Source organism: Peromyscus californicus, unplaced genomic scaffold, assembly GCF_007827085.1.
Source record: "Peromyscus californicus insignis strain IS unplaced genomic scaffold, ASM782708v3 Scaffold_1__1_contigs__length_55948999, whole genome shotgun sequence".
Lineage (NCBI taxonomy): Eukaryota > Metazoa > Chordata > Mammalia > Rodentia > Cricetidae > Peromyscus > Peromyscus californicus.
The window spans coordinates 44,826,969-44,839,538 of record NW_026294492.1 but is presented as its reverse complement, the minus strand read 5'-3'; the positions used below and the strand labels follow the sequence as shown (position 1 = coordinate 44,839,538).

General features: G+C 41.3%; 1 protein-coding gene across 1 annotated transcript in view; it reads right to left on the bottom strand.

Moving 5' to 3' along the window:
- Positions 1-12,570, bottom strand: part of Hnrnpm (heterogeneous nuclear ribonucleoprotein M) — a 61,757-nt gene that overhangs the window by 5,698 nt on the left and 43,489 nt on the right. The window contains exons 13-15 of the mRNA XM_052746629.1: positions 12,395-12,439; positions 11,894-11,971; positions 811-864 (exon numbers count right to left, since the gene is read on the bottom strand). Of these exons, the coding sequence (XP_052602589.1) occupies positions 811-864; positions 11,894-11,971; positions 12,395-12,439 (177 nt within the window). The remainder of the gene's footprint in view (positions 1-810; positions 865-11,893; positions 11,972-12,394; positions 12,440-12,570) is intronic.

Sequence of the window (12,570 nt, the reverse complement as noted above, 5' to 3'; positions counted from 1 at the left end):
TAACTTCTACACATTTGCAAGAGGGAAAAAGGTTCTGGCTTAACATATAGTGTAGCAATGATGCTGGCAGCCCCATGCCAACACCAGCAGAATCAGGAAAGACCTTAGCAAAGCCCTCATAGAAATGCCTGGCAAGTGGGCTGCCAAAGGAAGGCCAAACTTGAAGGTTGGAGGAAAAAAATATTGGGCTTAAAAGGTACAGTTTGGGCTGGAGAGCTGGCTCAGAATTCATTCAGTTCCCAGCATCCACATCACAGAGCTCACAAGCACCTACAGTTCTGCCTCTGTTGTCTACTGGCACCTGTACTCATGTGCACATCCCTACACACACACACCAATTAAATCTTAAAAACCACCCCCCCCCCAAAAAAAACTAGTTCATTTAATTCTAAGAGCCCCTAAAACCATCACGGAAGACAATATACCAAAATGTTTGCAGTACTCAACAATGGACACCTGGCCTATAGATACTCCTTCTTTGAGTCTTTCTAATGAACACACATGCATGTTTCAACAAGCATTTGTCATGTATTAGGTGGTGCACTTTTCAGTTAAGAGTTTTTACATGCACTGGCTCTTTTACAACCCTCTAAGATGGTATCTATTGTTCCCTCCCCGCACTGTATAGGTGAGTACTATGAAGGTATAGTCACTTGCCACAAGCCACACAGCTACAAAAAGGCAGTGACTGCTCCCACCCTGAGTAGCCTGTGTCAGATCCCATGTTTGTCACACTACTGTTGAGTCCCCATTAATGCCTGTTCTAATAACAACAATAAAACACAGAACATCAAGCTAAATGATTCCTACCTCCTCCTTGCTTTGCAATGATCTCTCCTCTCTTCAGTGCATTACTTAGGATTTCTAAGGAAAGCAAGAAGAAAAAATAATTAGCCAAATTTCTCTGTAACAGAAACCTGATCACTATATTCTAGAAGCATAATAGTTGTTTTGTTTTTATTTTTTAAAGAAAAGGGAAGGGGTTTGAGAAACATACATAAAACAAAATCATTTTACAGAAAACAGGAGAGCCACATGCTAGGACTCCTTATAGCTTCAGAGTCAGACCCAGTTTGCAGGGGTGCCTGCAAATTCGTTCAGCAAGAAGAATGGTGTGCATTAATGTGTTAAACTCAAAGACAGGAGAAGAGGGCCCTCAACCCTTGATCAGCAGCAGTTTTCTAAAGGTGTTCTGAACACTTAGTATTGCGGCTTCCCCAGTGGGCAGGAAACCAAGGCCTTTCCATGTCTTCCACCCTGGAGCCTGAAGCCTGCACAGACTCCACCCTTCTCTGCACCACCAAAAAAAAGCTGTAGCTGTACAGAACAGGAGGTGAGGAAAATCAGCACCCAATGAGCAAGCAGGATATGATGTTGACAAAGACATGGGAGAATTATCTCTCTGCTCCACTGTCCCACAGAGAAAACACTGTTGCTTGCTGGCCAATGGTTCATCTAAGCCTCCTTAAACTTTGCTACTGCTATCATTAACATCCTCCTTAGAGATCTGAAGTTTTAGCTTCTATCATGTGAGAACACAGCTACGAGCGGAAAATAGGTACTTAACTATTACAGGACTTCGCAGCTGTCAGAGCTGTTTGACAGGGAAAGACAGGGAAATCTTTATGACATGACATACAGAAGCAGATGCATTTTCTGTGGCCATCTTTTAGGACAATATGCCAGTGCCAGGCATTTGACAGTCTAGAAGGAACCCCACTCATGTAACCTCTGCCACTCCTGAAGACCATTGTCACTAGAGACTCTGTCATCTCCTTTTAGCTGGGGAACACCTACTACTGTGTGGTGTTTATAAGAGAGCAGAAGTTAGGGAAGTCATTGTGGTTATCTTTGTAGGATGCACGACAGCATGGATAGTATTTGCAAGGTAATGGGAGAAGATATTTGAATGTACCCTGATTGCTGATGGAGAAGTGGAATGACTATAGACATAATGGGAAAAAAACTACTGCATGCAGGTTGTGGATGCCTAAAATTGGCTGCCTACTTCAGCAGAGACCCAGCAAGTTTTGAGAAGATGTCTGAGCTGAAGATCCAGCTCCACAGGGCCTAGCAGACAGAAGACATTCCTGTACTGCTTTTGGCAACAAAAAGTGAACTTAGTGTGGTACCATGAAGTGTCTGTGTAAGTCAGAATGGAAAGCCTGTGATGCTGTGTTATTCTAGGGCATTGCACACTAGTCATCTGTGTTCAAACAGCAAGAATGAAGCAGAGGCTTGCCTACCAGAAAAGGCAGAAAAGCATCCCCAAGAAAGCTAGGTGTTTCTGTGTCAGCATCATAGCCAAAACACAAGAACATGGCCTTCAAAACTGAAGTCAAGATCCTTCCATGGCTTCTGTGTGTTCTAGACACTCTGTCTCTCCCAGATGGAGATTGTTACAAGCCTTTGTGATAAATAATCTGTATTGCATTGGATATTTAAGTAGTGTTGTTAGACATGGTTTCTCCCATTGCAACTGGAAACCAACACTACCTCATGGGCAATGAATACACAGGAAATGGAAGATCTTTACTAAGGGTATTCATCTGGAAATACTCAAATCTTGTTACATGGATACCTGAGACTCATTTCAGGACATGTCTGGGGTTCACAGCAAAATACTGAAGCTTACTAAGAATGCCTACAAGAGGAATATCTCATCACTGAAGTTTTGCTCACTGAGGTCACCAGGTCATAAGGAAATCTAGGAAAATGGTCAGACTTAATTCCAAGAAAGAAGTCTTTCTCCTTTCTATGGAGCTACTGATATAGAACTGGCCACCATGATAATCATGACTATTATTGCTCCACCAAAGTGTGACAAGAACTGATGGACCTTCCTGGAAACTAAAGTTTATTGACAGTTTTTGTTTAAACAGCAGAGATTTGTAGACTTAGAAACTGGTATGTGGCTGGGCAGTGGTGGCACATGCCTTTGGTCCCACTCAGAAGGCAGACAAATCTCTGTAATTCAAGGCCAACTTGGTCTACAGAACAAGTTCCAAGACAGTCAGGGCTACACAGAGAAACCCTGTCTTGAAAAAAATTTAAAGAGAAAATTGTTTTACAAACTAAAATATTGCCAAAAGGCTAAGTATTTATAAAGCCAAAATGCTCCTGGTCTTTTGGGTGGGTCCTTGCATACCACAGCTGTGTTCTATTTATTATTTTGCAAAATAACCATTTTAACATTTGATAAAGCATTACCTATAAAAATAGATAAGGAGAAAAATATTTATTTTATTACCCTTTCTGTATTTTTCAAGTAGGCAAGTTTAACCTGTATGTCATATAATAAAAGAAAATCTTTGAAAAGGAAAAAAAAAAAAAAAACCTTATATTTTCCCTCAGTCTTTTGCAATGTTGGAAAATGTACTCAACTTTTCTGGTCCTCAAGTATACTAGCCTCAAAGCACATCTTGTACTATTATCCCTATAACCACAAATGAAAGCCTAGCCCCCAACTGTTTCTTGTGTTCCAAACACCTTGGAGGAAGATTGGAAAGTACAGGGAGAGATAAGGTGGCTCCCATCTGCTGGCAAGTATCCAGTTCATTCTTACACGACACCCAAGATCCTAATATATCAATCTATTTCCTATGACAGCTTTGTATCACTAAACCACATATTTAAAAAGTTGAAACAGTCAAACTCTTTCTACATTCACAGACCTCCCTAAGCAGGTGCCCCACTGACTCTGTTCCCTATGCCTTCTCTCTTCCAAACCACTGTACCTAAGTGCCCTGTCTCCTGCCACACCAGCTGCCTGTGCCAAATCTCTGGGCCTCCAGATGTCAGCTTCAGTTTCAATTAATTGTTCCTTTGCGTCTCCCTACATTGCTGCTTTGAGCACAGCTTATCTATTGGCTGTCTAAAACCATCCTTTCTAGGTCTTAGCATACTTCACGTGCTGCCAATATAGCTGCCAAGGGTCTGGAAACAATACTCTCACTCACTTCATCATCAGACTAGTCTCCTGGCCATTTATAGCTATCATCTCTTCAAGTGCATCCTATGCCAAGGTCAAGGGCAACAGACCCATTTTTGAAGCACTGAGTACATCTGCTTGCACAAAGAAGTGCAAAGATTTACTTATTGCCATGCTATGAGAAGGGATTCTATGCAGGAGGTGAAAGAGATAAAACAAAAGAACAACAACAACAAACCAAAAACCAAACCAAACCAAAACGAACCCCAAACCAAGCAAGGCCATTACTCTGAAAATCCAACTTAACTATTTTATTTGGTATAGACTGTTCTACTCCTTTGTGTTTGATCACAAGCAGTAGCAGGGAATCAAGGACTAAATAGTATTAACCGAAGGTACCACAGTAGCAAGGGCAGCAAGGCCTGCAGGTAATGTTTTCATCTATGTCAGGATAGGACAAACTTCCTGTTGCCATGTAAAGTAACCTCAGATACCATTTCAGGACAGGAAAGGTTGACATCCTTGTCACATAGGTAAGGGGATGTGTGTGTCACAGAATGGCAATGATGTAAGGTTCTAAGCATAACATCATTTTCTTTTGACTACAGACATGACCCCAAGACAGTGTTTTAAAATATATCTTTAATACAGGACTATTCTAGACATAGAAACCAATCTAGTTTCAGCAATAGGAAATGCAATCATCCTAGTCTAAATACAGGTATGAACTCACTCCTCCAAATTTTAAAGCTCGAAGAATCTGAAATAAAGTCAGATAGTCCAGAGCAACCAAGTTCAGAAAAAGTAAAACTGTTTCTCCTTTTCTAAACATGAATGTCTTTATTATTTCTAATTTTATTCTTTATTTATTAACAAACCAAGCAGGGATTTCCTTATGCCATTTTTGTACCTACTACATTTTGCTTGACCTCTCCCTCCCTAGGATGCTAGAACCCTTTCACTGTCATATATCACATGTACTGGTCTCCCTTAAAGCCTCTTTCTTCTACTCTCTAGTCCCCAACACCCATGTTGATTCACATATATAAAGTCAAAGTTAGTAAGTGCATCTTCACTAGCAGCCAAGTTAGGTTAAATTTAAGAAAATCATTTATGGGATGAAGAGATGGCTCAGTGGTTAAGATCACTGGCTGGGGACTGGACTAGGCGCTCTGCATAGTAAGACAGTTGTGTAGCTTGATCTGCCTACGGAGCCCCTGGCAGTAGAATCAGAATCCATCCTTGGTGCATGAGCAGGCTTTTTGGAGCCCACTACCTATGATGGGACACCTTGAACAGCCTTGAGGCAGGGGGAGGGGCTGGGACCTGCCTCTACTAAATGTATCTCTCCATGGGAGGCCTTACCTTCTTGTAGGGAATGGGGGGTGGGTTGGGAGAGGGAGGCTGGAGGGGCAGGAGGAGGGAAGAGGAGGATCTGTGACTGGTATGTAAAATGAATAATAAATTTTCTTAATTAAAAAAAAAATCACTGGCTGTTTTTCCAGAGGACCATGGGTTCAATTCCCAGCACCTACAAAAGGCATCTCACACTCTGTAACTCCGGTTCCAAGAGATCTGACACCCCATTCTGGCCTCATCGGGCACCAAGAATCAAAGTGGTACATAGGACATACATGCAGGTAAACACCTAAACTAAAATTAAAAAGAAAACCATTTGCTCTGTAATCATGCCTTGAAGAAAATAGGAAGTTTCCACTCAACAACAGCCACTGGGAAAAGGTTTTGGTAATTCCTGAATATCCAAAAAGACACTGTCTGCAAGAAGCCTAAAGACAACCTATAGAGTTGGGATGTTTAGCTGAATGATGTATTTGAAGACAATCTTCTTTGGGTCTTTAAACATTTTAAGAACACAGCTAATATCAACTAGACGCAAAAATTGCCAGAGTTTGCCTGGGAAAAGAATCCACAGTATTGGGATGAGCTGAGCCTCCACAACCTACCTGTACACCCAAAAGTAGACCCTGCCTACATAGAGCCCATGGGACCTTCTTTCCCATTCCCCTGTTAAGGGGTTCTCCAAAACTCCAAAACAGTCTCATTTCTGGCAAATTCTCCTTCAAATCCTCCCACATATGCCATGCTCCATCTCTGTGGAAAAAAAAATATTAACCTAGACCTTCCTAGGAACACCATATGCTTTAAACATTAAAACAAGCTATAGGCAAACAAGCTACCAAAAGTTGATGACTAAAGCTCTTCTATAGGAAACTGCCATTCACCCTTTATTTCATAAAGGAAGAAGGGAGGCACTGCATACAAATGACCTACCTTAGTCTGAGGACTAATCTACAACTTCTGACACAGGTACACAGTGGGTACACTGTGCACTACTCATCATCACACTACCAAGTCAAAGGCAAGCTACAGAGAAGTCTCTCACATAAAGCAAAAGGTACCATCTACTAGGCACTAACAGACATCTGACCAAAAGCTGTCATCTCACCAAATACAACCACTGCTTTCTCTTAATAAAGAAATTGAGGCCCAAATCCCTTAGTAACTTTGCCAAGGTCACATGCCTGGCAAACACAAAGCAAAGTCTGCCCAAACTGAGTGGAGAAATGTGTCTGGGTACAAAATTCCACCCATTTGTCCTTTACAGCACTATTAATACTGTTGAGAACTATTTGTCACCCTTTACAATATCTTAAAACATGCTCAAGTTTTGTGGGGGAAAGGTCAACCATAGTGGATACCTGCCTGAGACAGTCTTTCATGAGCCTGAAGAGATGGCTTGGTGGTTAAGCTGGGTTTGGTTCCTAGCAACACAGACTCACAACTGTCTGTTCCAGTTCAAGTGGATCCAACACCCTCTACTGACCTCCAAAGGCACCAGGCACACACATGATGCACATACATACACACTCACACATACGCATAAACTAAACTTAAAAAAAAAAAAAGCTTTGTATGACTGTCTACTTTTTCCCTATACACACGTCCATCTCTCTAATGCAAGATTCAAATGTTATCACTCTGCTTTCCTCCTTTACTGAAAGGTCCTTGGAAAATCCAGTAGTATTGGACAGGGGAGTATGAATCCATGGTATGTTTCCCTGGCATGAATGAGGCATTGGGTTCTAACCCATCATGACGGGGAATAAAACACTATTATTTAGCTGGGCGATGGTGGCGCACGCCTTTAATCCCAGCACTCAGGAGGCAGAGCCAGGCGGATCTCTGTGAGTTCAAGGCCAGCCTGGTCTCCAAAGCGAGTTCCAGGAAAGGCACAAAGCTACAAGAGAAACCCTGTCTCGAAAAACCAAAACCAAAACAAACAAACAAACAAAAAAAACACTATTATTTTATTCCTTGGGAACATCAGGCAAATTGGTACTGTGTGGCAGGTACCTTTTAGTGTATAACTATAAAAGTTTACTTGCATGCAGCTTCACAGCCTTATCCTTTCAAGGAAGTAAACCATTAGAGATGTGGAAGCAGGCTTTGGTTAGCACTTCCATATTTATTTATTTACTTATTTAGGCTGTCTGTGTGTGAGTGCATGTGCCAAGTTATCATAGGACAACTTGTGGAAGTCAGTTTTCTTCTTTAATCATGTGGACTCTGAGAACAGAACTCAGTTCATTAGGCTCAGCAGCAAATGCCTTTACTTGCTAAGTCATCTTGCCAACCTGTTAGCATTTAATGTAGACTCTGGGTAAAGGTGGAACTACAGCTTGAACCAACCAGGTGAAGCTTATAAGTCAGTCTTTTTCATTTTTCAAATGTGTTCAATTTGTGTCTGAAGATGGAAGGCAGGAGTCAAGTCTAATGCAGGCCTTAATACATAACTTAAGACCTTCATCATCCCATGTATTAACAACAGGGTCTTAGAGTCCCAATTTTACTTATAAAAAAAGAAAATTTATTATGAAATGTTGTTCTGTATCTCACAAACATTATCATGACTTTATCTATACAGACTGATTCACTGGCCTGAGAATGTGTATAATGTCAACAATCAGCACATGGGACCACAAGAGTGGAGTAATGATTATCAATTAAATCAAAATGCTCACATCTCTTTTTAAGTTTTTTTTCCCTTTTAAAACATTTTACTTAAACTCAAGGGCTCCAGAGTTTGGTTTGTCTATATCTCAGAACCTAGATGCAATCTGTGGAAGCCTCTGTTCTTTGTTGAACAAAGAGGGAGAGACACCAAATATCTGTGCTGTGGATGGTCTGTATGTCAAGTGTGCTGCTGATTGGTCAATAAATAAATCACTGATTGGCCAGTGGCTAGGCAGGAGTATAGGCAGGACAAGGAGGAGAATAAAGCTGGGAAGTGGAAGGCTGAGTCAGAGAGACACCGCCAGCTGCCCTGATGACAAACAGCATGTGAAGATGCCGGTAAGCCACGAGCCACGTGGCAAGGTATAGATTTATGGAAATGGATTAATTTAAGCTGTAAGAACAGTCAGCAAGAAGTCTGCCACGGCCATATAGTTTGTAACCAATATAAGTCTCTGTGTTTACTTGGTCGGGTCTGAGCGGCTGTGGGACTGGCAGGTGAGAGAGATTTGCCCAGACCGTGGGCCAGACAGGAAAACTCTAGCTACATATCTGCATCTAAGAACATCTAAGAACACAGATTGCATTTCCCCAGCACATGAATCTTAATTGCTGGACTACACCTCCTAGTTTATCAATGGCTTTATTACCACCTCAATAGGGCTTTGAAGCCCACCCCACCCCATCCATTTTCATCTACTCCAAAGGTATACCACACTCCAGTTAGAGCAACAATCACATTTCCTTCCTAGTGACTTTATCTGAGCCAACATTTTATCAAGCCAGAATTCTCTTTCCCTTTTTTTTTTAAAAAAAATATTTATTTATTATATATATAGTATTCTGCCTGCATGTGTCCTTGCAGACCAGAAGAGGGCACCAGATTTCATTACGGGTGGTTGTATGCCACCATGTGGTTGCTGGGAATTGAACTCAGGACCTCTGGAGGACCTCTGGAAGACCAATCAGTGTTCTTAACCACTGAGCCATCTCTCCAGCCCCTCTCTTTCCCTTTTTATTAAACACTCAGGAGCACAGGTGCAGCAGATATGCCTAAAAGCAAACTGAAAACATAAATCTCTGTCCCTGCATCACCGAGGTAGTGTAGTCTTCCTATATCTCTTCACCACCATCTACCTACATTAGGTACCAGAGAAAAGGTATCCAAAGCCACATATAACTCTGTGTGTCCTGGAAGCTGGGCAGTATGCTCCTCAAAAACACCCTAGAAGATGCTAGTCTGCCTCATACTACTTGGACATGTTACTACAGACCAGCAAAGAAACATGTAAGCATAAATACTTAATGACTCTCATTCCAGGAAAGCTTTTTTTTTTTGGTTTTTCGAGACAGGGTTTCTCTGTGTAGCTTTGCGCCTTTTCCTGGAACTCACTTGGTAGCCCAGGCTGGCCTCGAACTCACAGAGATCCGCCTGGCTCTGCCTCCCGAGTGCTGGGATTAAAGGCGTGCGCCACCACCGCCCGGCCAGGAAAGCTTTATGAATAGTAGCAGCAGCTCTCCAGCAAGTAGAAGTCAAACTTCCACTGGCATATAGAGGATTTTCAAAAGCAAAGACATCCAGTTTCTCAGCATAGAGGCTGCCACTGTGCTGGGGGCAATTCTAAAAGGCAGGATGGAGGCACAAGGAAGAGGCTAGAGACAGGCTAAATTCACATCATAGCATCACAATTTACTGGCCACATAACTTTAGGTAAATTACTCTCTGTGCCCCAGTTTCTGACAAAATGAGGATAAACAATACCTACTCATGTGATTCTTAAGGACTGAATATAGCAACATTGGTTCTTCTTTGCTTTTAAAATACATGTGTTGGTTAATATATAAGTGCGGGGAGGATATTGGTTGTTTTTTGGACCATTACACTGGCACCACGACCTTTTGATATCTCACATCTTAGTTTATGTGCTGAAGCCATCTAAATCAGACATGTTACAGTTGCCTTAGCAATTAAGTCAGATGCTTTAAATCTTTGAGTATATTAGAATGAATCACTTTGCCCAATATGCTGTTGCAAGATTTGGAAATACCTGTGGTGAGATTTCTCTTATCACTGGATGCCTTGTGGCTCCACAATACTCAAAAAATTGGCCTAATGCATTCTGGACAAGCTCTGTCTTCTTAAATAACGGAATCTTATTAACTAATGCCAAGTAGAGCCAAGGATCCATTCCTACACTGTTTGAGCTAAATTGTATAATGTGTATTTATCTGAGGTCTTGTTGCAACTAATCTGACTTCATCAAGTCGTTCTTGGGCGATTCAAAATCTGATTGGAAAGAGCAACAAAGATTCTACCAAAGATAGGCCAGTTCTGCATTATGATGCAGCAATAGGTCAGCACTATATTCATAAGGCCAAGTAAAACAAGGCTAGCAAGTTGATGTGGTCAGCACTGTGGGCTTGATGCTCTAAAGTTACCTGAGGTTTCTTGATCTTATCAACTGAGCAAACAATAACCTCCAGGAGCAGGTCAAAGCTATGTCTCAAGATGTCTCCAAATGAGCTGAAGCTAAGTGCCACTCCTTTGTAATTAGTGTCATCAAGAGATTAAATTCTCCCCAACAACAAAAGCAATCAAGTGTGATTGAGTACACTGTCTGGCAGAAGTTTTTCATGTCCAGAGAAATTATAAGAGTATACTAGCAGTTACAGGGTGGGACAGTCCTCCGTGGGCCAGGTGAAGCATGCATTTAGCCACTCCTGCTATGTCTTCTGCTTCTATGACCTCAGGACCATTTGGGCCTAGGGAATATTGTGACCCTCCCTGAAAGAATAAACTTGGGGAGAGGTCCGTGGTTGAATTCATAAAGTCAAGTAAACCAAAACAAGGCTAGCAAGGTGATGTCAACATATTAATATTGTAATACTAGAGTTATCTTCATTACCAGGTTGCAAGGGATATTAAGATTTGTTATACAACTGGATTTTATAAATGATTCTGCCCACAACTTGGGAGTCATCAGCAAAACAGATCAAGAAAGAATCAATCCAACATTCCATGTCAAGGGCGTTTTGGAAAGCATTCCTTAAAAAATTATCATCAGGAGCCGGCGGTGGTGGCGCACGCCTTTAATCCCAGCACTCGGGAAGCAGAGCTAGGTGGATCTCTGTGAGTTCGAGGCCAGCCTGGTCTCCAAAGCGAGTTCCAGGAAAGGCGCAAAGCTACACAGAGAAACCCTGTCTCGAAAAAAACCAAAAAAAAAAAAAAAAAAAATTATCATCAGGAGCTGGAGAAACAGCTCAGTGGTTAAGAGCACTGGCTGATCTTCCAGAGGTCCTGAGTTTAATTCTCAGCAACCACTTGGGGGGCTCACAACCATCCCATATAGTGGGATCCGATACCCTCTCTGGCATAAAGTCCTACATGCAGATAAAGCACTCATATACATAAAATAAATAAATCTTAAAAAAAATTATCACTATTATTTGTGTGTATGTGTGCATGCATACCAACACTCAGAACCTACAGAGCTCAACAGAAGCGGTCAGATTCCCTGGAACTGGAATTACAGACAGTTGTGTAATCATCACATGGGCGCTTGGAATTCAACCTGGGTCCACTGCAAGAGTTGTGTGTACTCTTAACAGCTGAGCTACCTCTCCAGTCACTGAAAAACATTTTTGAGTGAACAAAGCATAAGTACTGATCGTATGTGTGTTTGAGTGCTGTAGGCAGTAAGGAAATTGAAAATTTTATTACTCAACTCCTGAGGGCTACATTCAAGGAAACCAGTTCTAGCTAAGTCTACCTACCATCTTTAGCAGTTTAAAAAGCCATGTGATTAAGTGGAAAAAACATAAGCAAAATATCATGCACAGCAGGTTTACAGTCTAAAGGACAGCAAGAAACCCTTAGCTATAAGGGATAGACAAGACACAAGCTGGAGGACGAAATGCTATTCTTACCATTTATTCGGCCCATGTTCATCCCAGATCCAAATCGCCCCATGTTTTCCATACCACCACCAAAGGGTCCTTCCATGCCTGTAAGAAGTTATTTATTTTAATGTCACCCCAACAAGCATATTCATCAGGCAAGGAAAAATGTTTTTACATGTTTCATTTTTTGGTATTTATGTCAAGAACTCACCAAGCTTTATAGCTTTTGGGCAAGGAAAAAAAAAGTTGGTTCCTTTTTAAAAGCTGGCTTGATCCAACTCCCTCAGTGAATAAGAAAAAAAAAGAGAGTACAGAGAAATGGAACCATATGCCCAAGGCCACAGAGCTAGCTAGTGAGAAAACCAATCAAAGCCAACACCCACTGGAATGAATGATGGACAAATAAAACAAGTAATTCCTAGACTCAAACTTCTAAAAAGGGAGAATGACATGCCGGGCTTCGAAGACAGGAAAATGAGAGGAAAACACTTAAAAATGATTACATGTGTACTTCACTTTAAATCTTACCTCCAATTTTATTTATTCCAAATCCTATGCCTTCCATTCCCATTCCTTTAAAAGAAAAAGTCAATGCAAACAAAACTGATGTCAAAACAGTAATGTTTAAACTTTAAAAGCACAAAATTCCAAACCAATAAATAAATAATGAATATAAAGCAGCTCTCTGATGTTATTATATTTCA